Source organism: Phoca vitulina, unplaced genomic scaffold (assembly GCF_004348235.1).
Source record: "Phoca vitulina isolate PV1807 unplaced genomic scaffold, GSC_HSeal_1.0 scaffold40, whole genome shotgun sequence".
NCBI lineage: Eukaryota > Metazoa > Chordata > Mammalia > Carnivora > Phocidae > Phoca > Phoca vitulina.
Window position 1 is genome coordinate 1155463 of NW_022589743.1, and position 27035 is coordinate 1182497.

The 27035-nt window shown below is 60.0% G+C and overlaps 3 protein-coding genes across 4 annotated transcripts; all 3 read right to left on the minus strand.

The window, feature by feature from the left end:
* Positions 1 to 434: 434 nt before the first annotated feature.
* Positions 435 to 2257, minus strand: PNMT (phenylethanolamine N-methyltransferase). Its single transcript, XM_032429008.1, has 3 exons — positions 1797 to 2257; positions 1045 to 1252; positions 435 to 955 (listed from the first exon to the last, which is right to left on the minus strand). Exons 1-3 carry the CDS (start codon positions 2131 to 2133, stop codon positions 514 to 516), a joined length of 987 nt encoding a protein of 328 aa, XP_032284899.1. The 5' UTR covers positions 2134 to 2257; the 3' UTR covers positions 435 to 513.
* A 1498-nt stretch (positions 2258 to 3755) lies between these two features.
* Positions 3756 to 6721, minus strand: TCAP (titin-cap). Its single transcript, XM_032428837.1, has 2 exons — positions 4880 to 6721; positions 3756 to 4633 (listed from the first exon to the last, which is right to left on the minus strand). The coding sequence occupies exons 1-2, from the start codon at positions 4987 to 4989 to the stop codon at positions 4240 to 4242; spliced, it is 504 nt and encodes a 167-aa protein (XP_032284728.1). The 5' UTR covers positions 4990 to 6721; the 3' UTR covers positions 3756 to 4239.
* Positions 6722 to 6813: 92 nt separating this feature from the next.
* STARD3 (StAR related lipid transfer domain containing 3) lies at positions 6814 to 26825 on the minus strand. Of its 2 annotated transcripts, none has more exons than XM_032428834.1 (15): positions 26713 to 26825; positions 16224 to 16496; positions 13005 to 13082; positions 12520 to 12597; positions 12348 to 12401; positions 11836 to 11953; positions 11531 to 11629; positions 11274 to 11326; positions 10827 to 10919; positions 10099 to 10161; positions 9833 to 9928; positions 9407 to 9486; positions 9208 to 9312; positions 8029 to 8122; positions 6814 to 7576 (listed from the first exon to the last, which is right to left on the minus strand). In XM_032428834.1, exons 2-15 carry the CDS (start codon positions 16443 to 16445, stop codon positions 7472 to 7474), a joined length of 1338 nt encoding a protein of 445 aa, XP_032284725.1. In that variant the 5' UTR covers positions 16446 to 16496; positions 26713 to 26825; the 3' UTR covers positions 6814 to 7471. The 2 variants fall into 2 exon arrangements, with proteins under 2 accessions (XP_032284725.1, XP_032284726.1); XM_032428835.1 differs by lacking the exon at positions 26713 to 26825 and adding an exon at positions 16819 to 16914.
* Positions 26826 to 27035: the final 210 nt, after the last annotated feature.

The window sequence follows — 27035 nt, forward strand, 5'->3', positions numbered from 1 at the left end:
CACAAGCAGGGGGAGTGGGAGAGGGAGAAGCAGGCTCTCCGCTGAGCAGGGAGCCCGATGCGGGGCTCGATCCCAGGACCCCGGGATCATGACCTGAGCCGAAGGCAGATGCTTAACGGCGGAGCCACCCAGGCGCCCCTCTACTCCTGTTTGTTACTTAACCTTTCTTAGCTTCACCTGCAAACAGAACAGGACCTGCTGAGTGTGAGGACTGAGTGGGCCTAAGGGGCCTGGCACACAGATGCTGAACGAGCTCCCTCTGGCCTTGACCTTCCTTAGTTTGGGAAGAATGAGTGGTAAAGAAACCTACCGTCATGGAAGCTTCTGGAAAAAAAAGGCTACGGTTGGTGGCTTCCACACCCCCACAACCCCAGAGAGAGCTCCTTGTTTCCCAGGAGAGCCACAGACAAAGCTGACGCTCAGCAGGAGGAATTTATTTCTTTATTAGGTGCCACCTCACATAACAGGGAATCTGGGTGTACGTGAGCCACCAGCACTGGGTGCACTGGGCCATCACACCCCCGCCTTCTTCTGGGCCCAGGCGAAGAAGATGCCCTTGACATCGTCTACACCTGTCTGAAGGCAGGCAGGCATGACGTAGGTGCGCAGGTCCCGCACCTCATAGCCGCTGCGAACCAAGGCCTCCATCACCTCCTCCTTACACACGGGCACCACCACCAGCCTGGCCTCCCCAGCCAGGTACCATGACTCCTCCAGGGCCCCGATGAGGACGAGGTGCCCCCCAGGCCTCAGCAGGGTGGTGATGTGGTCCAGGGCCCTCTGGAAGCTGGGAAGGTCCGGGCTTACGGCCTCCAGGCAGAAGGTAGAGACCAGGGCGTCGGCAGGCAGGGGCGCCAGGCTCCCAGCGCCCAGGGGCTGGGGCTGGTGCACATCGATGGGCAAGACCCGCTTCACCTTGGCTCGCAGCTGGCGCTCCTTCTCCTGCCAGGACTCACTGTGCAGGGGCAGGACCAGGGCTCAGGGCCAGCCCACGCTCAGTGCTCTGTTGCCCCCCACCCGCCACTCCTCGGGCAGCCCCCTTACCCCTTGCCCTCGATGAGGCACACGTGCTGGCTGTACGTGCTCCAGTTGAAGGCCCCGGGCTCCTCCCTCAGCCAGAGCCCCAGCTCCTGGCGGTTCACCTCCAGAAAATCCGTCAGGGTGATGTCCTCAAAGTGGGTGCAGGCGCTGAGCAGCTGGTATATGGTGGGGCCCGAACCAATGTCGATGAGGCTGTGTCCCGACACCTCACCTGGGGGGTGGGGGCAGAGCAGGAGGGTCCTGTGCCAGCCCTGTCCGGGCACCCCCGCCTCAGTCCCTCCCTCCCTCACCTGCTTCTCCCTCTGTAAGTGTGCCTCTCTCTGGAAAAAGCATCAGCTAACCTGGGTCTGAGTCCTGGCCCCAACGTGGACTGACCGGCCTTGGGAAAGGGACTTAACCCCTCTGAGATTCACCCTCCACATCTGTAGGACCGTCCCTTCGGTGAGGCTTAGGTGGGGAAACCCGGAGGTGCCTGGCAGTTCCTGCCTCGTGCCTCTCTTCCCTCCCGATCTCCCTCTCTGTCTCGGGGGTCTTCGGGGCCTCTTTCCTGCATCCCCCACCTCATCTCCCAATGCCCTCTCCACAGGTCTCTCTCCTCTGCCCCCTACCTAAGGGATATTGCTTCTCTTCCTCTTCTATTTTCACCTCTTAACTACCTATCTCTGCTTCTTGGTCCCCATCGGGCTCGCGCACGCATGCCCATTTAGCTCTCTGATGACTTCTTGTCCTCCGGGCCTCAGTTTCCCCGCGCTCACCGGTGGCGAAGGTCTGCGCCAAGCAGCGCAGCTTCCAAGGCCCCACGCCGTCCGGGCTGCTCAGGTCCCCCCGAGGGGGCGCGTAGTTGTTGCGGAGGTAGGCGCGGGGCTCGAAGCGCTGGTAGGCGGAGGCCACGGCCGCCCGGCCCGGGTCCGAGTCGGGGGCCGCGCCCGCAGCGGGACTCGGGTCTGCCGCGCTCATGCCGTCGCCCGCGCTGTCCTCTCGCCTCGCGGCCCCTTTATCTGCCGCCCGACTCCCCGCCCGACCCTCCGCTGCGGGGGCGGCGGCTGCGCCTGGAGCCGCCCGGGGCTCCGCGCTGCATCTCCCCCAGCCCATTCATCTCCCTTAGTGTCCGAGCAGCAGACACGCGGGGCGCGTGGGGAGCGCCCCCCTCCGCTCCGCAGCTGCTCCCGCAGCCGTCCAGCCTTTGCCTCACCGGGCCTGGTCCGAGCCAGCTTCGTGCCCCCAGGACCCAAATCCCTGCCCCGCCCGTCCCCAGCTCCTCCCGCCGCTCTCCTCCGGCTCCCCAGCCATTCACCCGCTTCGCCCGGCACCCCATCCCTTCTCTCTGGCCAGGGTTCGAATCAGCCCTCTCCCAGTGCCCACCTCCCAGCGCCCTCGTCCCCGACCCCGGGCCCAGCCCCCGCCGACTTCTCCTTCCTGAGACACCCCGTCCCGGGGTCACACTCAGGTCACCCCAGCTGCCCCCCCCCGGCCCCTTCTCCAGCCCTCTTCCGTCCTTTCCTACCAACCCCCGTCCCCCAGCGCCCTCCACCCCCCACCCCGGAAAGGACAGTCCGTTCAGGCCTCCGCCACGGTCGCCCGGGGGCCCCAGAGCGCAGCTCCGGCCCCGCCCGTCCGATGGCAGCCGCGATAGGGGATGCGAGCGGGGCTAATGCACTTAGCCAGCCGAAGAGCAGGGCCTCCCCGCGGGCCCTGAGGGCTCCGAGCCGCTTATCTGGGGGCTTCCGAGAGCAGAAGGCTCGGGACGTTCCGGCCATGGCCATGTCAAGGGCGCGGGACCGTGGGGAGGGCGGGAGGGCGCAGGCATTCTCCAGGCGGCCCCCGGGGCCCCAGAGGGCGCGGACTGGGCCTTCCCCGCCAAGGGATTTGGGGTTGCGCCAGTCTGGCCTCTCTGACCCCTCTCCTCCCCCAGTCCATACTACATTCCCCTCTCTTGGGGAGCGGGCCAGGCCAGGCCTGCAGGTCCTGCTTGGCACTCCAGGTCAAGATGCCAGGGTCTTCCCTCCTATCCCCCCAGATGGGAAGTGGATTCCATGCGGCCATCTCCGGTGGTCTTCCAGGAGTTGGACCCCTCTGGGCCAGTCCATTGTCCCTCTGCCCTAGGTAGGCTACCAGCCCCTGTCCAGATGGGCCTCCAGCCTCCTCTGTGCCCCCACCTCGTCCCAAGGGGAACGTGTCTCCTGGTTGGGCCAGGCAACCAGGTTGGGACAGGAGTCACGAAGCTGCAGGGTCACAGACAAGAACCTGACCCTCCACCCCCACAACCCACCCTGCGCCCCCTGGTCAGGGAGGGCAGAGTGCCTGACCCCAGCCAAGGATTGATTCTGTCTGGATTCAGAACTGAGAGGTAGGTCAGCCTTGGGATCAGTGACCCCATTCACACCCTTAGGTACAGCCAAGGACAGTCCTGGTGCCAGCCCCCTCCCTCTGCTCCATGAGATCATTTAAACCCTGAATGCCAGCTGGCCTGCTGGGCACTGCCCAGTGCCAGGGGACTGGACACAGAGGCCAGGCACTGTATAGCAGAGCCAGGGCATGGAAGGCGGACTGGACAGATACCCTGTTTACAGCTCTGTCCCTGTCTCCCCCGCCCCCACGACCAAGCATGGAGTGTACCCACTGGCTCTGCCATATTTAGCTCAGGTGCAAGGCCTATTCCCAGAAGTGAGCACTCGGGGGGACGGACACCAATGGGCCGGCCCCCACAAGGAAAGAGACTGGAACAAGAAAAGTCTGGAACACGATTGAGCATTTATTGCAGCGCTAACAGAGGATGCTGGGGGCTCCACTCTGCCTCTGCCCTCTTCACGTCCCCCTCACTCTGGTCTCCTTCAAGCCTCCTTCCTAGAGCATTCCAGATCCCCTTTTCCTCATCTTTCTCTGAAACTGGAGCCTGGACCAGGGTCACTCCCCTCAGGGACCTCTGTCCTCACCAGCATCTTCTGTCCCTTCTCCTGGGGCTGGGGGTGCTTGGCTGTGCTGGCCCCCAGCTCTCTATCCTTAGTGCCCACTGTCTTTGCTCCCCTCCCTTTGGGAACTCAGGGGACCCAGGCATCCTGGCCTCTGGCTCCCTCCTCCCCTAGCCCCCAACTCTGGGCAAACTACAAAGCATCCACGGCCAGCAGCTCCCCTCCATGGTCCTAGCCAGGAAGGGCCCAGCCCACGGCAGGCACAGCAGAGCCCGAGTCACCGCCCCTCTCAGCCTCGCTGTGCTTCCTGGGACATGGAGCGGGACAGGGAGCGACGCAAGGCACCGGGCTTGCTGACAGGCACCACGGGGGGCAGCTGCTTGGTGATCTCGGCCATGTCCTGGCGCTCCATACACTGGCCACCCAGGGCTGTCTCCAGGGCCAGCAGCTCCTGCAGCTGGATGGGGGTGTCCTCGCGCTCCTCCTTGGTGGCACCCATCTTGGCGGGGGTGAAGATGGGCAGTGGTAGCACCCGCTGGTAGGGCAGCAGGTACTCCTGGAGCCCACGGCCAAGGATGCCCATACGCATCACCAACCAGGGGGAGCGCTGCACCAGCGCCTGGCACTGGCCCTGCCGGTGGTAGGTCTCGTGCCGCTGGGCATCCTCCTCGTGCAGAGAGCAACTGGGGAGGAGAGGGCAGGGGGACACTGAGCTCCTGAAATCTGCTACCCTCTGGTCATGAGCTGGGCAGGGGGCTCCCTGGGGCTTGCCAGGACCTGGGATGCAGAAGGGGTGACTCCACTCTCCCCCCCTGGGCCCCCTCCTTGTCCCTACCCCCAGAAACTTCTGCAGGGCTTTGTGCTCTGGCCTCGTGAGGCTCAGGAGAGGTGTTCTAGGGGAGAGGGACTCCCAGCTCCCTGGCACTCACCCCTCCTCAGGCCGCGTGGACAGTGTTAGATCCTTCCATTCGGCCCAAAAGGCTTCTCGCCGCTCTCGGTCTTCCTCGGACACCTGGCAGCTCAGCTCTGCTGTGGCCATGATCAGTGCTCACTCGCTCAGCTCTGCTCCTCCCATGCCCTTTAAATAGCCCCCTCCTCCACCTCCTCCAGGGGCTATTTTCAGCCCCTCTGGCGTCAGATGCTATAAGCAGAGCCAAGGCTCACCAATGGGGGACTCTGGGCCCAGGGCGGGGGTGGGGGTCCCTGGTCTCCAGCCGCCGCCTGGGGTCAGCGGTCAGCTTCTAAAGAGATTAAGATGCTCCAGTGGGAGCAGAGGTCCTCAGAGTGACACCTCCAGGTGTGTGACAGTCCTTAGACACTGAGACCAGGCACATGCCCAGCCTCGTGCCACCTTGGCATTTGCTCTCTGCCCCACCCCTCCCCTCCCGCCCAGGGAGGACAGCGGCCTGTCTGTAAGCAGAACAGGCAGCGGCCCGGGTCGAGGCCCACTCGGGGCTCTGCACCAGGCCATCGGGTCCTGCTCCCACGGCTCTCCTCTGCCTGGGATCTGCACCGAGACCCGGTCCATGACGGCCACCACCGCACCAGCCGGAAATGACTTGGTTAGCTCCACACCTGGGACCCTGGGCATAAGCCTTTGCCAGACGTTCTCCTTTCCAGTGGCCAGTGGTCAGAGACGTGGTTTCCCAAGTCAGGCCAGTCAGGGTGGAAAGAGCAGGTGTGGGAGGCGGCTCCCCTCCCCCCCTCCCCAGCAACACCCCAAGGCAGGTGCGATGCGAATCTAGGGGCTTTGATGAATGGCCGAGTCAGATCTGGCTGACCCCCACATCAGCCACGGGGCAACCTCTGCCCCTCTCTCACCCCCTTTTCTGGTCACAACAGCCTGAGCAGCTCCACTGTGCCACCTGGGAGGGGCTGGCTCTCACTGAAGGGGAGCAGGGGAGCAGGACAGCTGCTGGGAAAGCCCAGCACCCAAGGGGAGCAACTCATGAAGCAGGAAGCTGGCACACAGGGCGCTGGGCATGGGGGGGGGAGGGGGGGCATCACTGAGTGGACACAGCAAAGGGTGCGGAAGAGGCCGTACGGGAGCTGAGATGAGGACCTTGCAGGAACAGCAGAGCACCCAGTGGGTGGCAAGGCCCGTGGGTGCCCACCTAGGGCAGAACTGCATCCTCTTGATTACTGAAGCACTAGCCCTGATTCTCGTTTTAATCTTAGGACAGCCCTACGACATAATGAGTCTCATTTCGACAAAGTAGGAAATGGAGGCCCAGAGAGGTAGATCTGCCCAGGGTCACACACCTAAGCCAGGACCAAGATAGGACCCCCCGCCCCGCGCTTGGCTCGATGCAAGCTGCCCCCTCGGAAGCCTGCAGGCAGGGAGGGAGGGAGGAGGGCAGGGATGGCGGTGGCCCCTGCAATGCTCCGGCCCTTGCCCGCGATCTGACCCTGTGCTGCCCCTGGTGAGTGTGCTGGGGCAGAGGAGACAGCTGGAGTGGAGCCAGAGAGACAGAGATCCCAGAGGGGCCTCAGTGACCCAGAAGCCCAGGCCCCACCCCCAGGCCGGCTGTGGGACCCCCAAGGACAGTCAAGGCCTGCCTCGGATGCTACTGGGCCTCTCCTACCTCCCCCCAGTTCCTGGGCAGGAGACCTTCCACTGAGCTTCCCTCACAGAGGCCTGGCTGGGGGTGGGGCATTTTTCTCTGACCAATCATGTCCAGCTGGACCAGTCAGGAAAGTAGGAGGCTCCCGGAACAGGGTCCCCACTTGCTCTGACCTCCCGCCGGCTCTGCAAGGGTGTGAGAGAGTGTGGGACGTGTCTGGCTCTGTCCCCACCTCCATAGTACTGCCCTCCTCTTCCCTCCAGAGGCCAGGCAGGGGGGGGCTGCTTTTTCTTTCTTTCTTTTTTTTTTGAGTTCGTTTTTAATAACTGGCTCAAATTACAAAGGTCCCCAAGGAACCCTGGGGGAGGGAGAGAAACTGGGGGCAGCAGGGGTTCACTGCAAGCACCCACCACCCCCACTTGCCACCCGCTCCCCAACAAGTGCATGTGGAAAAAGGTCCCAGACCCTTTAAATAATTCTAAAAAACCATGATGAGAGAGCAGGCAGACGAAGGGGCTCTTGCACCTTAACACTGGTGACCAGTGACCAGGCCGCCCTGACCCCTGGCCCGCTCAGGGCCCTGGCGCTCTCACCCCGAGGCTGCCGCTCCCATTCCAGACCCTGCCCCCGGCTAGGCAGGGCGCCGTGCATCTCGTCTCCAGGAGGCAGGGCCAGGCACTGTGTAAACATCGGCAGCGCAGACCCCACTCGCCTGGGTGGCAGAGCCCCGGAGTCCAGGTGCCCAACCTCCCCACCTGCTCACGGCTCCCGGGCACAGCGAAGCATGCTGGACGGTGGCAGCTTGAGGCCAAGGGGCTGCCACAGGAGGAAACTTCTTCCTCCCCACTGCTTGAGGCCAGGTCCTCTGTGGGTGGCGGGAAGCCCCACTGGCCCCCTCTCTGGCTCTGAAGGCTGTGGTGACAGGACCCTGGCCTGCAGGGTGGCAACAGGGCACGGTCACGCCCGGGCCCCCAGCTCTCCAATGCGCTGCCGCAGGTGAAAGGCAAACTCGAACATGGTGGCCGCGAGGCTCTGATGGATGAGGTACCGGGGCAGGCGGCCCTGCGGGAAGGTGGGAGGAAGTTTCAGGATGGCCTGCCCTCAGCAGGGGCTCCCCCCTCCGAACAGGCACCAGCGGGGGTGGGGCGTGGCGGGTACCCTGGGTCAGAGCAGCAGGTGCAGGTGCCGCTCTGGAACGCAGCCTAAGCCACCCTCTCCCCCTCACCCCTGGCAGAAAGAACACGCTGTGCCGGCTCTTGGCACCAGCCACACAAACAGACCTAGGAGGGGCCGGCTTGGCAGTCAGCCACCGCTCCACAGGGCCTCGACACTCAGAGGTAAAGGGACACACAGGCCCTCCAGCAACTCAGGACACCATCTTGACCCGTCCCCCAATTTGAGCGTAAGAGAGGAGGCGGGGTAGGTGAGGTCCTGAGCATGACAGGAGGCCCCACCCAAGCGCCCCAGCAGCGTCTCTACTATCCCGAGCCTGCCTTGCAGCCCCGCAGCCCCACCTTGAGATCTGTATTCAGGATCCAGATGAAGGTGCAGACTCGGGGGTTATGGGCTGACTTGAGCACGATGAAGCCCCCAGGACCATTCTCTCCCCTACGAGAAAAGCACCATTGGGGGGCACCTTGGAGCCAGGCAAGGCCTCCGACCTGACCCCACACCCCATTCTTGGCCCATCCTGGACGGGGGTAAAAGAGGGAAGGGAGCTACTGGTCTAGCAACTGCCACTCAGCCTGAGCAGGGCCCAGAGCAGGTGTCCCAGAGGCCCCAGGATACAGCCCTCCACGTACCCTGTGAGGCTCAGCTCCCCCTTCTACAGCCTTCTCAGCAACCCCCCACCCCACCCCACCCCATCCCCGGTGGCAGCCGTCATCCTCTCTGTGCAGGGATTCTCGGTCAGCTCTGGCTGGGAGGGGTGGGGTGTGCACGCTTTTCTCACCCAGGCCCGACTCGGGGAGCAGTGTGGTGCTGGGGGGGCTCCAGGAGGGGGCGCCTTCCCAGGAGGCGGGCAGGGCACATCCCATCCCCAGTCAGTTCCCCCACAGCCCCACTGAGCGCGCTCAGCCCACGCCACAGATAAGGAAGTTGGCGCCCAGAAAGAGGCCAGCCCGTCACCCAGGGGTCTGGTGTGTCAAATCTCATACTCAACACCCAGTGCTCTCTGGAACCCCAGGAAGGATGGGGAGAGCGGGGAATCGGGGAGGAGGCCGCCTGCAGCACTGGGGTCTAGGGTGAGGCACCAGGAGAACTGGAGGATGCCCCGGGACAGGTGCCCCTTCCTTCGTGGGGACCTCCGAGCAGTCCGGGAAAAGGCAAGGCAGCGGGACCAACTCTACTCAGGCAGGGAGGTAAGGACACAGAGCCTTCTGCTCAGGTCGCCTGGACCAGCGCCACTTCGTGGCTCCCAGCCCCCCTCCATGGACTCGTCCCTGTCCTCAGGCTATCCCTGGAGCCACCCTCCAGCCTGGGCATTGGGCTCCAGCCCTCAGTCCCCCAGTCTCCAGGACGTAGAGCAGATTAGCAGGACTAGGGGCTCGGAGGGGCAGAGCCCAGCAGGACAGGGGACAGGAAGGCGGCCTCGGCAGGAAAAGCGCCCTGCGGTCCGTGCTGTGCCCTACCCTGCCCTCACAGCCACCAGGGGACGGGCCAGCCAGGATGACTCCAGGCAAAGCAAGGCTCACCTGACGTATTTGTGTGTGGGGGGCTTGGCGCAGTGCGTGGCGGCGATGCCCGAGGACAGGTATCTGTCTCTGCGCCGCTCGATGCGCCGCACGTTCACGAAGTCCCTGGGGGCGGGAGGGTTAGACTGGGAGCAGGGAGCCAAGCCCACGATCCAAGGGCAGGAGGCCTGCCTGAGAGGAGGGGCTTGGTGGTGCTCACCTGGGGGAGACCACCCCGCCCGCGGCCCCCGAAGAGACATCGTAGGAGATGAGGGTGTTGTCCTCTACTCGCTGCAGGATCTAAAGGCCAGCAGAGATGTGAGGTACAGCCCAGCCCAGGAACACCCCAGGGAAAGGGTCCCAGCGCCTCAGGGAACCCCCAGACCAGCCTCCTCTCTGTCCAGGTCCCTTTACTAAGAGCCACTCCCAGGCCCTGGGCTGGGCTCTGTCTACGTGCTCCCTCTCCATCCTCCAGACCCTCTCCAGAAGGCGCCATTACTATCAGCCCCATTGTACAGACGGGGAAGCTGAGGCACGGAGCAGTTCTACGACGTGGTCGTGCTGGGGGATGAGTGCACCTGACCCGCCATGTTGCTGTGCCCCTGCCCTGAGCAGTGGCCAGGCTGGGCCCCCCGGACCGGCTCACCTGGCAGGCGGTCACAGTCTTGTTCCACAGCACCATCCTCTCCGGCTGCAGGATCACCTCCTGGTACACCAGCTCGGCGGGGCAGGGCAGGAAGGTCTGCGGCAGGGCGGACAGAGGGGCTGGATGGGGCCAGACATGCTTGCGCACAGCAGCCCTCCCCTCTTGGTGCGGAGAAACCTGCCAGAAGGCCCCTCAGCCCCTTGCTGAAACCTCAGACAGAGCAGGAGGCTCCAGGACCCTCCAGGACACCTGCTTCCCTCACTCACCTTCAGGATGAATGTCTTGCCGTGAAAGGGAACCTCGATGGTGTACACGGTGTCCCCATATTCCTGTGGCAGAGACAGAAGGGTGATAGGGAGGTGGGCGGAGGGCAGGGGGAGGGCACGCAGGGTGGGCTGGTGGGGAAGGAATGGGCGCCCAGATAGGGCAGCTTCGTAATAGCTCAGGGTGGAAAACTCCAGTTCAGCGATATTCAGGCAGCCATTAAAAAACAGTGGTTCTGACAAACGTCCAGCAATGAGGAAAGGCTTTTGATGTCAAGTTAAAGGACAGAAGCACAGCTGCAGCCGCGACCATGAAGACCTGTGTCTCCAGGCCGGCCAGGGCCGCCCGAGGGACTGGCCACACAGAGGGATGGTGACGTGTCCCCCATTCTCCAAGCTCACTGCCATCTCTTCAGATAATGTTGTTTTGCTCATGAAACAATACACTGGACACAGGGCCGAAGCCTGGCTTCCCCTTCGAAGCCGGAGCTGAGCGAGCAGAGCACAGGAAGCCAGGGGTGGGCGCGGGGCAGTGCCGCAGGGGGAAGGCACCCTGGAAACATCTGATCCGGCCCCACCTCCTGCCAAGCGGCGACCCCGGGGCCCAGCCCCCTCTCCTGGCACAGGAATATGGTTCCAACCTGGGCCATCCTTGGGCTTCTCGGGCCTCAGAAGAGAAAGCAAAAACTCTCAACACACATGGTGGGTCAGGTGGGAGAGAGCTTTCTTACATTGTTCTTCTCAAACTTCCAGTTCTCCTCCTGGGCCAAGATCTGGTCCACCACCGCCATGGCCTCCTTCCCCTGGTGGATGTACTCCCGTTCCTGGCCCAGGAGGAGAGGCAGGACAGGATCAGCCTGGGGCCTGCCCGCCCCCTTGTTCGTGACCAGTTCTTTCTCCAGATACTCCATACACATGGAGTCTGGATTGGTCTCTCAGGCCCTGTGGGGGCCCCAGGTGCTGTGGTCGTGGCTGCCCCCCTTAGGCCCCAGTATGAGGCGGCCCAGTGGGCCTGACTGACGGTGGGACAGACACTCAGGTGCACGCTGACTGGCATTCGGGCCACCTGAGGTCCATCCTCTTCGGGGAGGCCCCTGCCCACCCTGGCTAAGCCCAGCACTGGCACCTTCTCCAGGGTGCCCACTCCAAAGGTCAGGTGGGGGCAGGCAGCCAAATACCTGGGCAGAGAAGCTTTTCTTCCCAACGTCTTCATCAGATTCATTGTCAGACCCTGCGGAAAACAAGTACAGATGACAACAGGAAGGTGTGGGGACAGACTGTGGGGAGGTAGCGGGGTACAAGACTGCGGGGGGATAGAAAGGGAGAGGGGTGCTCACTTTCCCCAAGGAGCTGAAAGAAGGAACAGAATAGACCCAGCCAACCCACTTCTCATAAAGACCCTCGCTGAAGCAGTTTCCCACCCACCAGCCCTCACCTGCAAAGGATTCTGGGGGTGAATAGAATTGGCCCTCGGACAGAGCGCCAGAGAAGAGTAGGGGTCCACGGGCGACAGCAGCCTGGGCAGCAAGATACCCTGGGGGAGCAGACACAGGCAGCCATTGTCTCAGAACAAGGGCAGTCATGCCTTAGCAGCCTGGGGTCCCCCCACTCCAAGCTCACCCTTAGGTTCTGGGAGGCTGTTCAGAGTTGGCAAGATAGCTCAGAACTGGCTCTCATGCCCGAAACTCTCCTCTCTTGGGGCCGCGATGACCCTCCCTGCACCCCTTCCCCAGGACTCACATCGCTCCTCCTCGGCCTCCTGCGGTAGGACTTTGAAGTCAAGGAACCAGGTCTCCAACCAGGCAAGGACAAAGGAGACGATAGGGAGCAGGTAGCCAAATGCCCCTTTGCTGAGCAGCTGTGGAGGAAGGGGGCTGAGCTCCACAGCAGGGGGTCACCCCAAACGCAGAGTCCCCTCTAGGGGCTACTAGCTCTGGCACACTCCCCACTCCTGGGACCAGCTGCTTGGGGACCCTCTGTGGCACATGCATCTGAGATTGATGAATGAATTCTGCAGCAGGATAAACTGAGGTTAGGCTGGCAGAAGAACTTTTTGTTCTTGGGGTTGCAGAGGGACAGGTGGCGGAAGCCAGTGAAGATGATTCCTTGGAATTATCAAGGACAGGATTCCCCCTCACCCCAACCTGACAACAGGGACAGATGCCCCAAGTCAGAGAAAGGGTCCCTTCTTAGGAGAAGCCCATCCCTCTGGCAAGAGGCCCACCAGGCCAGCCTGACCCTGAGCCACTGACCTCAGAGAGGATGACCTTGACGATGAGGAACGCACTGGACACCAGCGTGGTGACCTGCCCAGGGGAGGGAAGGAGGGAGAGAGGGAAAACGGGCTGGGGAGTGAGTCCTCCTCTACACCGTCCCTCGCACCAACCCCACCAGGGCCCTCGAGCCGCCAGAAGGGCTTCTTACCGCAATCATCCACCAGTGCCGGAGCCGCAGCACGGCGTAGCCCAGAAGCAGTCCCGAGAAGCGGAAGAAGGCCAAGACCTGGCGGGGGGGCGGGGGGGGCGGGCGGGCAGGGGACACACAAGCCATCACAGGCAAGCCAATGCCCCCTGCTCCAGCTGAAGGCTGACCTCCCCCTCCGGTCCTGCTCCCCAGGTTCCCTCTACATGGGTGTGATGCCTCGGGAGGGAATGGCTGAGTCAGTGTTTCTTAGTGGATGATTTAGACATGACCTTCTTGGACAGGGGTCTATTCTTCCCCCTCACACTTGAGGCTCTCTGAAGGGAGGGCCTTGATTAGGAACTTTCCGAATACTGAGGGCTCCCTGAGGATGGGAGTCAAGTCTCCCCGACTAGACTAGAATGTGTCTTGAGAAAGAAGAGAATCCAGCCAGGGTCATGTCCCTGCACCATCTCTGCCCCCGGGACCCCGTCCCTAAGGCCACTCACAAAGATGTCAAAGAAGGAAGTTTTAAAGTTGTAGTGGATGATCTCCTGCTCCAGGTTCTTCTGGATGCCTGTGTTGGTCTGGAAGAGGGAGATACGAGCGGCTCTGTAGGCAGAACCAAGTCCCCAGGGGTGCCCTCACCTCTGGGAATAGGGAGGAGGCAGGGGGAGTGTGGAACCTGGAGATGATAAGCCACTGCCCAAGGAAGGCCCCAAAGCACAAGGGAGCCCAGCCAAGGCCTGAGACCCCAGCACTAGTGTCGTTCCTCCAAGCACCCAGGCAACCCCGACGGGCAGGGCCTGGCTCCAGCACTGACACCTGTTGGCACACTGCCCAGGGAGGGAGAGGCCTGGAGGGCCTGGGGCTGTGCAGGGGAGGCAACAGGCCCCATGCAGGCAGGTAGGGTTGCCAACTGGGTGCTGGGAGCCGGCCTTTCACATAATCTCATCTCCCTCTCTCCATGACGGTGCTCCATCTTCCCAGCCAACCATCCATCTGGGGTGATAGGGACCAGGGGTGGGCAGCGGTGTCAGACGGAGCCCCAGGTGGTAAATCAGTTGATTAGGTTTGTGCTTAATGGGCAAAATCCATCACGCTGCTAGAGGGAACGGCTAGCAACAGAGACAGAGTGAGCAGACTCGCCCTCACCCCCGTCCCTGCCCCAGCTACCCATACATTTTCAGTGGGACTCCTGATACCTTGGCTGGGGAGGGAGAGGATCTGGACAGATACTGAGAGCCAGACTGCAGCCTGACTTCTCAGGAGGAATGGGGTGGCAGGCCTCGGCTTCTGCCAGTCCCCTGGAGAAGGGAGGACACAAGAGGACTCTGAGGAATGGAGCCCAGGAGGCTGAAAAGTGAAGACCCTTCACGACACCTAGATGGGAGCTTCTAATCTCTGGCAGGTGATCCAAACTGAGGTGTGGGGTGGTGCTGATTAAGATACAGATGTTTAGACCACTGAGTCCGAATCTCAGTGTGAGCTGAGCATCTGGGATTTTTATAAAGCTCCCAGGTGATTCCGGTGCTTAGAGCAGAAGCCAGCAGTCTGGGCAGCCCCCTCATTGACATGTGAACGCCCCTGCACATCCCCACCGTGTGCTTTGACCTCAGGACCCCCCTGAGTCCCATGGAGTCTCACGCGCCACCCCCCCACATTGACACCCCCCCACACCCCAGCTTGGTCCTCCTCTTACTCCTCTTGCCTCCTCTTGCCCCCCTTGGGCTCCACGGTCCCTCTGATCCCTAACAGCCGCGGCCCCTCAGAGGTCTCCCCCTGCCTGGGCACGTGCAGGTGCTGATGGCGAAAGCGTCCTGACTCGGGAGCCAAGTCCTGGCCCCTGCCAGTCTCTGGCCGCAAGACCCTGCGTGGCTCTTGTAACCCTGCTGGGGCCCTTGTATCCACTGGGAAACACTCAGCCTGTTCAAGAACTAAAAACATATATGCTCCAAAATATGAAAATAAAACCACAAAACCAAAAATTAATCACATTTTAATTGAGTATCTACCAAGTGAAACATGATGGCTAACTCCACTAATGGCTAAGGCCAGCTTCCTGAACTTTTCATTACATCTGAAAACAATCTGGAGATCAGACTTTTCTCCATTTGCAAGAATTCCCAAGGATGCATGAGGACTCCTGAGCTTTTATAGCCGTACATCCAGATCATTTCAAAAGTAAAATTATCAAAATTTTTTCAGCTGTCTGCTGGCAAGATAATATGTATTGAATGAGGGCTGTGTGACTTTTAGTGCTTACTTTGATGCTGGATGGGACCTTCAAAAGGAAGAATGCCTCACGGGGTGCCTGGGGCTGCAGCTGGCGGAATATCTGACTCTTGGTTTCGACTCGGGTCGTGATCTCGGGGTGGTGCTCTCAGGGTGGTGGGATGGAGCCCCTCATTGGGCTCTGCACTTAGCGCCGAGTCTGCTTGAGATTCTCTCTGCTCCTCCCCCCACTCCCCGGGTCTCAGTCTCTGTCTCTGTGTGTGTGTGTGTGTCTCTCTCTCTCTCTCGCAAAATAATAAATAAATCTTAAAAAAAAAATGTTGTTAAAAAGGAAGAATGCCTAAGACATCAGAAGCTCTTCAAACAGCCCTGGACCTTGTGGGGCCGCAGCTTTCTCACTGATAAGATGGTCCCTGAGGTCCCCCATGGCTCAATCTTGTTGAAGGTGCCAGTTCATCTCTGTGCACAAAGGACAGTCACCCCCAGAGCCCTCCAGCTGAACACGCCCAGAATCACACTTGTCCTCTTCACCCTTAAACCAGCCCCTCCCCCCAACTCCTCACTTCTTTCAACAAAGTCATCGTTTTCCTGTCACCCGAGCTTGAGGCCGGGAGGAAGGGCACCTGCTATCCTGAACTCTGACCCAATGTGCAGAAGGAAAACAAGGGAAGGCTCAGGCAAGCCGAGTCCCTTGCTGACATCCCCCAGTGAGTACAGAGGAGCAGCTGGGACCGACGGAGCCTGGGGTGCTCTGTTCTCTCGGCTCCTGCCTCTGTGGTGGGGTCCTGCTCCGGCCTGTCAGTGCCTGGAGATCAGGTGCCACCACCAGCTGGCCAAGCGCTGCCCAGCGGGGGGCAGGGTGCGGACGCAGCATGGACAGGTGGCTCCCCCTCCAGGCTGCGAAGCGGCATCTCACCAAGCCCACAGAGGCCAAACTGGGGGGCACTGGAGTTGTGTCCAAATGGGGAGGGAGAACTAGGCACCACCAGGAACTGGGAGTTTTTACTGGTTTGCCCCGCAGATAACCTCTGCGTTTAGCACAATGCCTGGGCTACAGCAGGGGTTCCAAAACTGCTAACAGAGTGAGTGAATGAATGAATGAATGAATGGAGTCAGAGAGCAACACCGGCCAGAAAGAAGACAAAGATTCAATAGCACAACCACCGTCCCCTGGGCTCTCTCCTGCTTCCTCAGGAGTGCCCACTAGAGGGCAGTCTGGCGCAGCGGTCAGGAGTGGGAACGCAGCAGCCTGAGGGTCTGGGTTCAAACTCTGCCCTTCTTCACCTACTTGCTGAAGGACCTTAGACAAATGACTCCAGCCCTCTGAGCTCCCTTTTCTTCGGAAGATGAGAACGGCTGTTCCTATCTTCCCATTCTTCATTTTACTGGGAAATTCACCCGGCCACAGAGACCACCCTGCCGTGTGGCAGCTGGAGTAAGGCCCAGGTGACCCCCCCCGCCCCCGCCCCGGCCCCAGCCTTGGGCCCACTCACGTTCAGCTCAATGATCCACAGCAGGGAGATGAAGAGCAGGTCGAAGGTGACAAAGAGACAGAAGGTGCGGCGGACATCAGAGATGGCACGGCGCTTCTCCGGAGGGGGCGGGAGGAAGTGCGAGGAGAGGCCCTGGCTGTGGGACAGCGATGAGCTGAGGGAGGCCACGGCTGGCAGGCTGCGCTCCAAGTCGCGGGCCAGCTCCGCAGACAGTTTGTTCATCCTGGTGGGCCCCCACCACACGGCGGGGAAGGCGGGGCCTCAGCTGCAAGGCTGCAGGGAGGCAGGGTGGCTGGGTCAGGTCACGCATGTTGAGGGCCTGGAGGTCCCGTTAACCTCCTTCCCCCAACCCGCCAGGGACACCATTTGCTCCCAAATACGTCTGCCCCCCTCTCACATCCCAACCCCAGGGCAGCCCAGGGCCCTCTAAGCTCAAATTCTCTCCAGCAGCCCCACTCCTGGGCTGGAGAGGTTTGAGCATCCTTCTCTCTCATTCCTCCTCACCGCACAACCCCCCCCCCCCCCCCCCCCCCCCCCCCCCCCCCCCCCCCCCCCCCCCGGCCGCCCCGCAAAGCCCAGCGACCCCACGGTTCACCCTTGGAGGGCTGCGGGCTCCTCCCCACTGCTTGAGGGCGCAGCCTGCCCCTGCCAAGCCCAACCCCGTGGTGCAGCCACTGATCCTGTCAACAGCCTCTCGGCCTGCCCACCCCCCCAGGAGAAGAGGGCCCCAAGCTCTGTTCTTTGTTTGCCAAGCACAAAGCCACATTCCCTCCCAGCAGCCAGCCCTACCCTCCCACCCCCTGATCCATGGCAACTGGGAGGGACTTCCTAGAGGAGCGTCTCTGAGTGCTCTGCGCTGGGACAGCGGGTGAGGAGGGAGGACATCCTGGTCCCTTCTCCCTAGCTCCCCCCACAATGTTGGGCCCAACTACCATCCGCTCCCCTGGTGTTACATACAACAGCCGAGGGGGTGAGTCTCCAGGCTGCGTCTCGCACAGAGAAAGGTTTTCCAAACACTGATCACACCCCTCAGTTCCAGAGCCTCCAGTCCAGGCCCTGTGGGGCGGTCCCCCAGCTCTTCCCGAGCTCCAGGCCCCGAGGCTCCTCCGACAAGGCAGGCGCGGCTCACCACCACCACCACCCCGGCCTTCTTTTAGGTCCCTCTGTGTGGCAGCCGGACACCGCCTCGGGGCCTTGCACCTAGCTCTCCCCTCCCCAGTCCTTCCAACAAGCAGCTCAGAAGTCCCCCCTCGTTCTCCTCAGAGCACCCCCCTGCCCCCCCCAGGCACAGCAGCCTTGCTCTAGCTCTATGATGGGGACCCGGAGCCTGTGACAATCTGCCAGGGTCTTATTCCTTGTTCTGCCAATTCTCCCGGTGCAGGGCTTTCCCGGGCCCGATCACTGCTGTCTCCAGCACCTAGCACCGGGCCCGGCAGCCAGGAGGTGCTGAGAATTGCCTGGTGAGTAAACAGGTGCTCCAGAGGGTCTCCGGGTCCTTAGCTCCATGCTATGCAGCCGAGACATGGGGCAAACCCTGACAGAGAAGAGCCAGCTGCTGCCTGAGGCTAGCCCCGAGCTCCACTGCCCCCAGAACCCCGTGCCCATGGCTGTGCTTCATGCCCACTCAGGGCAGGATGGGGCCTTCTGTGAGGCAGCCAAGACAGAAGGGGGAACGGGGTGAACCACCCCTTGCCTCTGCGACCATGGGGCCAAAACTCTTATGAACGCTAGAGGCAGGGGCCCCCGAAGGACTCCCTCCCTGCCGCACAGCCCCCAGACCCCAGGTCTCTGCTCCACCAATGTGCTGGCAAAGAGCCTGCAGAGGCCCCGTCCCCCGGGCGGGGGAAGAAAAGGCTCAGTCCAGAGCCAGAAGGGATAGCGTGGTGGTGCCCGCGCTTCTGGGGCTCCATCAGAGTCTCCCTGAATCTTCTCTCATGCCAGCACCAGGAGGCAGGTTTGCGGGCCGGTGGGAGGGGAACCCTGGATGTTGGTCTCCAATCCCGGGAAGGCAAGACCTAACCAGTATCCCCCCCACCCCGATCTGCTATCCCCTCATACCTTTGTTATGTCTACTACCTTCTGGGGCCCCTCAATCTATCAGGTCCCAAACAAGCTCCCCATTTGTGACTGGCAGGGGATTCTGAGCAAGCCAGTGTGTCCATCCCTCTGCCTCAGTGCAAGCCCCAATGGACAGGAGCGGACTGTTCTCAGCAGAGGCATCTGCACAAGGCCACCTCCCAATAGCACACTCTTGGGGTTGCCATGCCCAGCTCATCTGGAGGGCACTGAAGGAAAGCCGGGCCCAGCTCTGGAAGGAGGCAGTCAGAGAGGGGATGTGACAGGCCGCCGGCCACAGGAACCCCCCCACATCCATCAGCTGGACCCGGTGCCAGACCGAACGCGCAGCACATCTCTCACTGTGACAGGGCCCCAGCTCCAGGGAGGGTGACATTTCCTTGTCGCTAATAGCCCTCTTGTCTGCTGCCAGGCCTGTCTCCATTTCTCTTCCTCCTTCCTGTCTCTCACAAACCACCTTTCTATCTTTGTGTCTCTGTGTCCCGCTCCTGTGTCCATCTTTATTGGTCTTCCTCTCCAGGTCTCTCCCATCTGTGAGTGTCTCCACTGCCCTCAGCTCAGTCTCACCCTGCCTTCCTCCCGCGCGCACGTGTGTGTGTGTGTGTGTGTGTGTGTGTGTGTGTGTGTGTCATCCTCCCTATCCGCTTCTCTCCCTCTTCTCGACCTCACTGCAGGGTGCTGTGGCTTCCCTCCTCCCGGGCTGCTCCCAAGTCTGTCTGGCATTGCCCCTGGCTCCCTCCCTCCCTCCCTGGGGACGGGACTCGGGTGGCAGCAGCCTGATGTGAGATGCTGCGGGAGCACCGACACTCGCACATGCAGACGTCCTTGGTGAAGCGAGAGACGCAGACGGGGGCTGAGAGCAAAGGTGCTGGGGGAGCCCGGGAGAGCTGCAGACACGGGTGTGTGGGAGCCAGGCATGGGGCCTCGGAAGCAGGGCTGGGGGCAGCTGGCCAAGAGGCAGAGAGAGGGGGGTTCCAGATCACCCTCCACCATGAAAGCTGCTCAGAATCCAAAGAAGAGCTTATAGAGTAGAAGGAGCCCCGGTCAGGAATGAAGACCTGAGCCCCAGGCATGCGGCAGCCACTAACCCCGAATAACTGGGCAAGTCCTCACCAAGCCCCTGTTTATTTATCTGGGGGAAAAAGTCAGTGCTTTTCAAACCCCCTTTTTCAAGCAAGAGAAACGTCAAAAGAGAAGAGAGAAGAGAAGAGAAGGGAAGAGAAGAAAACCTTACTTAGAATCTTGAATAGAAGAAAGATAAAAACGGGACTGCTATGGGTCCTGCCACAGAAGGTGGCCACAGAGAGCCCCACTGGGCAGCCATTCCTCCAACCCCAGGGTCACCCCAGGGGCACTTCCTTGGGCCCAGTTTGAAAACTGCCCACTCAGATGACTTCAAAAGGTCTCTAAGCTCCATCAGACCACCTGCCAGTCTAGGAGGTAGAAATCATCTCGGCCTGGAACTGCTCTGAGCGGTCCCCAAAGCGCTTGGTCTCTGGTCCCCTGGCCCTGGGGGCAGAAGGTGGCAGCTGGCCTCCACCCCACGTGCCCCCCATCCTGCTGAGGGGGAGGCAGGAATGAGTGTTGTGGGCTGGAGACAGCAGGGCTGCCACCCGGGCCCCTGGGAGCAGCACCCCCTGCCCCACCCAAGCCCCTGCCCAGGCGTTGGGAGAACAGCACATGTGGGGTGAAGGAGTCCACCTGGGGTCGGCTGCAGACTTGACACTCACTCGATGTGTGTTTTAGGAGAAGCTGAGCTGCTCAGGCTTGGGGAAGGGGGTGAGGAAATTGCAAGTTTTATCATCCCAGATTGCAAGAGAAAGAGGGGTGAGGAGGAGGGGGCAATCCACCCTGGATTACTCCAGTTCTTTCAGCTCCTGGGGCAAAGGGGAGAGGCAGGCATGGGAGCCCAGGGCCTGCCAGGCCTTCTCTTACCCCAGGAAATGCCACTATTGGCCAGAGAGCAAGAGGAACTTTCAGGTAGGGTCCCAGACTCAGGGTAGGTAACAGCAGGCAGCTGACACTGTGGAAAGAGAGCTGGACTCTGAGGTCAGGGTTCAAATCTCAGTCTGCCCTTATGAGCTGTGCAATCTGGAGCAAACATAACCATTCTGAGACTCAGTTTCCTCAGAAGCATTAAATAAAGGCACCATTAATATACTTAATGCCTTGGAACCATGCCCTTAAAAATGCTTAAAATGGGGGGCTCCTGAATGGCTCAGTCAGTTAAGCGTCTGCCTTCAGCTCAGGTCATGATCCCAGGGTCCTGGGATCGAGTCCTGCATCGGGCTCCCTGCTCAGCGAAGAAGAGTCTGCTTCTCCCTCACAGTCTGCCTGTCACACCCCCCTCCCCCGTTTGTACTCTCTCTGTCAAATGAATAAAATCTTTAACAACAAAAACAAAACCCCCACAGGACCGCAGGCCGTCCTGAGGAGCCAGCACAGAAGAAACAAATGTGGCCTAGCAGTGACCTGCGTCGGCAGGCTGAAGACACCCCTCCTTTACTCCTCACACCCCCACCAGGAGCTGTGCAGATGATGATGGGGTAGAGGAGACAGAAGGCTGGAGAGGCCTGCCCACAGTTCCCCAGGCAGGATGGGGCAGAGCTGACCCCAGGGCCTCTGCTGGCCAGGGAGCCCCTATGACCACCCAGCGAGAGCCTGTGGAGAGCCCAGCACCCTCCCCTCCACATACAAACCATCAGCAAATCTTATTGGCTCTTCCTTCAAAATCCAGCCAGTGTATGTGCATACTGCCCACCACGACTACCGAAACCCCGTCCAAACCGCCATCTCTCACCTGCTACAGCTTCCTGACCACCTCCCTGTCTGCATCCCAAGTCTGTTCTCAACACAGCAGCCAGAGGGATCCTGGTAAAAGTCAGACCACACCTCCCCAGTGCTGCAAACCTCCAATGGCTTCCAGCTCACCCTGAGTGAAGGCCAAAGTTTCCATCCTGGCCTACAAGCCCGCTCTTCCCCAGCCTCTTCCCCTGGAACCCTCTGCTCCAGCTACACTGGTCCTTCTCTGTTCCATGGACATATCAAGCATGCTCCACACTCCCACCCCAGGACCCTTGTACCTGCTGTCCTGTCTGTCTGAAGGTCTTCCCCAGGTCTCTGCAACACTCCCTCCATTCTGGTCTCTGTAAATGTCCCTTTGGAGAAGCCTTCCCTGAACTCCCTATTTAGCCCCCACCCTTCATCCCCTTCCCTGCGTTATTCTTCTTTACAGAGCTTACCACCCCAGACATATTATATGTTTACGGGTCTGCGTTTACTGCCTGTCTTCTCCTTCCGGAATGCAAACTTCACAAGAGCAGGAACTCCCCCTGCTTTGCTCCATGCTGTGTGCCCAGCACCCAGAGCGGTACCAGGCTCTCAGAAGATACTCAGGAAAGACGTCGAACAACTATTTACACCCTTCCCTACAGCAGCCTGAGCGCACCTGCGTACACAGCCCCGCCCAGCCCTGGAGGAGCAGCCCCTCCCCGGGGCAGACTGTCTCACCTGGAGCTAGACTCCTCCCTCTGCTCGTGTCCTGCCTCAGGTACAGTCCAGGCACCCTCCCCACCAGCAGTCCAGGGGAACTGGTTTCCTGGGCAACCTCGGGCATGGTGGCTGCTCCCCTCTATTTTCCTAGGCACCAACTCGCAGGGAGAAGACTGGACGTAAGCTAAGTTCCTTGGATAGCGAAGGTCAAGAAGAAAGAAGGACATGCTCCCTGGGAGAGACCCCAGCACTCCTCTCCTGGTATGGGGCTGATCCTCCTCCCCTTCCCGACACTCTCCTGACCTGGCTGCTCCCAGGACACACCAAGGCTGGCAGTCTCCCTTCTGAGCCTCCACTTCCCTCCACTTTCGCATTCTGGAATGACCTCCTCCTCCTGGGAGAGAACTCCAATTCCTCAGAGACCAGTTCAAATGCCACGTCCTGGGCAAAGCTCTGCCTCACCCTCCAGGCTCCCCCAGTCCCAGCTCTCAGGACTCTGGCTCAGCACTACCCTAGACTTGAGGCTCCAAGTCATCTTTCCTTGAGCCCTTTAGGCCTGGGTCACAGTGCTTGGCCATGGTACATGTCCAGGAAGTTAACTGGTCTGTGGGTCTGTAACGTCCACCCTGGAATGGGGGAAAGGGCATGAGTTTGGGGACTGGGCATCAGACCTGGAGTCAAAAGCCGAAGGCCATTCGTTACTAGGCTGTGAGCCCTTGACTAAATCACTGATTCTCTCTGAACCTCAGGCTCCTTATCTATAAAATGGGGATAGTACAGTGACCACTTCACAGAGCTACTGAAAGGATTAGGAATCACACACACAAAGTGTCTGTGCTTAATTAACAGCAGCTATTACTACTATTAGGGGCTACGGAAACGGTGTTAGAGGCAGGGCCCGGACCAGGCATGTGCAGCACGGCACTCTGCCCAAACAGGGTCCCCTATGTACTGCCGGATGCAAAGATGGGCGCTGGCCTCCGAGAGCTGACCCAGGATGGCACATGGCAGTCTGTACTGTACTTCCGGGCTCAGAGGCCCGTGCCAGCAGCCCTGGCACAGCCGGCTTATTGGCCCCTACCCTGTCCCACGGACAGAGAGTTTGGGAAGTTCCCTAGAGAAGGAGGACTTTAAGGAGAGGAGGACACAAACCGGGCTCCGTTTCTCTTTTCCTTCTGGAGAAGTGGAAAGGGGAAGAGTCAAGCCAAAACCAAAAGTACATTCATCACTGTGCACCGCCCCCTCCCACCCGGACATTCTGACAGTACAGCTTCCTGAAAAACCCCACCAGACTAAGGTTTACTCAGCACGCCTGCCCCCTCCACATGCCAGGCCCTGTTAAATGTCTGGGACGCCCCGGCTCTGTGATGACAAGACCCCCGGCCTACTCAGGGACTGGTGAGTCAGGCCCCACCCACCCTCAGTGCTACTGGATAAAACTTGGGAGCTAAGGAGGTCAAGTTCTCAAGGTCAGCCTGGAAAGGGCCAGTCATCTTCCGGGAGAGAGCTCAGTCCTGTCAGCCCACTCGAGGGAAGGCTCCACAGGCAGAAGGGAGTTCAGCACAGACCCGTGTCAGCACCAGCTGTGACCAGACAGAAGCCAGGCTCAGCCCCAGGCAGAAAAAGTTCACAAGGATACACAACTGGTCAGATGGAATGCTCTGCTTGGCCCGTCTTACAGATGTGGCAGCCGCCCATGGGGGGGGGGCGGGGGGGGGCGGGGCTGGGGTACCGAGGCAGTTTCTCAGAGACAGCTGTGGACCTGGAGTCAAGAGACAGTTCTTGAAGTTCCTGCTGAGAGACACTGACCTTACTTCCCTTGAGTCCCAGCTTCTTCATCTGTAAAATGGAGCCAACAATCTCTACCACTCAAGGGAACAAGTAAGAGCTGACAAATGTCCAGGCTTTTTGGTCTCACCCACCCCTCCTCCCCAGACTAGGTGTGTGTGAGCTCCGTTTAATGCTGAGCCTGTGCTAGTCCCTGGGGCTATTCGGGGGCTCCGGGTCTGGGGAGGGAGGCTAACACATAGATAAAACATGGTGCCTCACTGTAATCAGCACTTTCAGGGAGGAACAAACAATGGACCGTGGGCTCTCAGAGAAGGGAGCATCTGACCCAGGCTGCAGTGGGTGAGGTTGGGAAAGCCACGAAGAGGAGGAGCTATCCGACCCAGGCCTTGAAGAATCCACATGTATCAACCATAGGCAAGGAAGACGAGCATTCCAGGCAGGCAAAATAGCATGAGCAAGGGCCCAGATTCTGGTCTAAAGCACAGGCCCAGCCCACAAGCTTGCAGGCTGACCACCCCAGGGGCCCTGCCCCCAAACACCAGGCACCAGGCCTTCAGACACCCCCCGGCCCCGGGCATGGTCCCCACAGGCTCCTAAACCAAGGGGACACTTCCTCATGGCCAAGCGAGGAAGGGAATCCCCAACCTCAGCAGAGGAGGCTGCCTCTGCCTCTGCCCTCCCCCTGCAAGAGCTCTGTTCAGAGGACCCAGCTGCCCATTCTGAGTCCACCCTGGTCTCTACCTCTCTCTGGTAAGTTCATCCTCTTGCCCTAAGGTCCCTCACTAATTGTCAGCTCCTCTGGGAAGCCATTCTTGGCCCTTCTTTCCCATGGGTTTCCAGAGCTCTGTGCACATTTCTATAGAACTCATGCTTGTCATGTAACATTCATTCATTTCCAGAGTCATTTCCTGAGCAGACTAACATCAGGTCTGAGTCTTTTTCATTCTTGAATCCTCACTCAATAAATCCAGATCCTGATCCCCGTGCCCTCCACCCCAGCATTTTATTTATGGACAAAAAGCCAGGCTTTGGGGCTCTGGGACAGAATGAGAAGTCAGCCACATCAACAGTCCTCAAGCAATTCATGAAATTAAAAATTACAACCACTGCTCCATAACATTCTTATATAAGCAATAACAGCTAACATTTATTTACTGAGCATTCATGTGCTCACTGATTTAAACCCTACACATAGGGGCGCCTGGTGGCTCAGTCGTTAAGCGTCTGCCTTCGGCTCAGGTCATGGTCCCAGGGTCCTGGGATCGAGCCCCGCATCAGGCTCCCTGCTCGGTGGGGAGCCTGCTTCTCCCTCTCCCACTCCCCCTGCTCGTGTTCCCTCTCTCTCTCTGTCTCTCTCTGTCAAATAAATAAATAAAAATCTTTAAAAAATAAATAAATAAACCCTACACATACATTATTTCATTTAATCCTTACAGTAACTCTATGAGGTAGACACATTGCTACCTCCATTTTACAAATGAGAAAACTGAGGCACTTTCTTCATCAAGGTCATAAAACAGTATCAGAACCCATAAAGTCTGATTCAGGAGTCTGTATTATCAACCACTATTCTAGTATGGACAGGGTGTTGCAGGGACGCAGGGGGCAGTATTAAGTCTTGGACAGGGGGGATGGGAGGAAGTCAACCCAGAAGTCGTATTCCCTGAGCTGAGCACTGAGAAGGACAAGTAGAAGGCAGCCTGGCAGATAAGAGGAGAAGGGGCTTCCCAGGCAGAGGGGCTGGTGTGCAAAGGCTTGGAGACACAAAATTGCAAGGCATGGGCAAGTGCATCCTGTGATGCCATGTTATTGGACTTTAGGGTGCACTTAGGAGACTGGCAGGAAAGAGGTCAGAACCCAGACAGTGCTGTAAATTGTACTAGGGATTCAGCCTTTTTCCTCAAGCAATAGGAAGCCAACAAAGGGTTTTAAGCAAGGAAGTAACACAATGAGACTTGTGTTTTAAAAGGATCACAAGAGGGGCACCTCGCTGGCTCAGTCGGGAGTTTAAAAAAAAAAGAGAGAGAGAGAGAGAGAGATCATAAGAGTTAGTTTGGAGACTGGGTTGCAGGCAGCCATGATTAGAAGTTGCTGGGAAGCCACTGCAGTTATCCTGGTGAGAAACACACCAAGGTGGTACCAGAAGAGATGGAGGCCCAGGACCAGGTGTGCAGTATGTTCAGGAAGTTAGCTGGATCGGGTCACCCCACAGATGTGGGAATTGAGGGAGAAGAGGAAGCGTAAGATAATTTCCCGGTCTAGCGCTGGGATGCGACGGCAGAGGAAGAAGAATGCGTTTGCAGAGGGGGAAAGACCAGTCCAAGAGCTGCAGCTGAAGTGGAGCTGTCCACTGGTAGCTGGACGCCCAAGTCTGGGGCTCCAGGGAGGGGCTGCGCTGAAGAAAGAGGTCGATGTGGGCGCCTTTCGGGTATCTGGGTGGTGTAAAGCTGAAGCCATGAGAGTGGATGAGACCATCAAAATTCAGTGTATAGAGCGGGGGCTGGGCAGGACACGAGAATGGGAAACGGTACTTCCACTGTCAGAACAGGAGGAAGAAAATAAGGTGATGCAGACGCCGAGGACGCCAAGGGGGAGGGGCGTGCCAATTACATCAATTAGGAACGAGTGTCACTGGTGTTATGCACCTCTAAGAACTCAAGAAAGATTCTTTAAAGAGCCCTTTTGATGTCGATTAGGGAAGTCATTCACTGCCGTTTTCAAAGGAAGTTGGGGGAGACCGGATGACAGTGAGACGCAGACCTACCGGAACGTGTAGATGCTTTCCTCCTCTTTCAGAGACCCTGACCCCTGCCCATATCCAACTTCTGCCCCCCACTACCCAGATTTCGTGCCTCGCCTCTCCCCTCAGAGTGAGGCTCTGGACGGCGAGCTGGGACGCCCTCCCCGGGCGCTCTCGGGTGGGCGGGCCGCGGAAGGTCAGCGCCGGAGCCCCCCGAACCCCGCGTGGGGCAGAGCGAGGCCGAGCGGAGAAAGGGGGCGGAACCTGGGGCGCGGGGGGTGCGGGCAGGGTCGGACCGAACCAACAACGGACACCAGGCAGGGAGGCGGAATCCGCTGACAAGACACAGCCCTCGTACCACCCGGCCCCTGTGACCTCTCCCGGACCCACCTGCTCCATGTCAGCCATCGCCCAGGCTCTTCCTGCCCCAGCCGCAGCCTGGCTCTGCTGCCCCGGCGCGCCTCCGAGCGGAACAGGATCTCCCGGCGGCGCCACTTCCGCCGCTGAGCCCGCCCCCGAGTGCGAACTGGGATGTGCGTAGAGTGCAGCCCCGCCCCTTCGCCTCAGTCTCCGCCCCCCAGCCCTTGGGCCCCACCCCGAGGGCCGGAAGCGGGGACTGCTTGAGGGTCTTACTAATGGTGGGGGAAATGGGAAAGAAGCCCAGGGGCATCATCATCATCGTTAGGCCACAGAGGCCTGGCACTGTGGGGAAC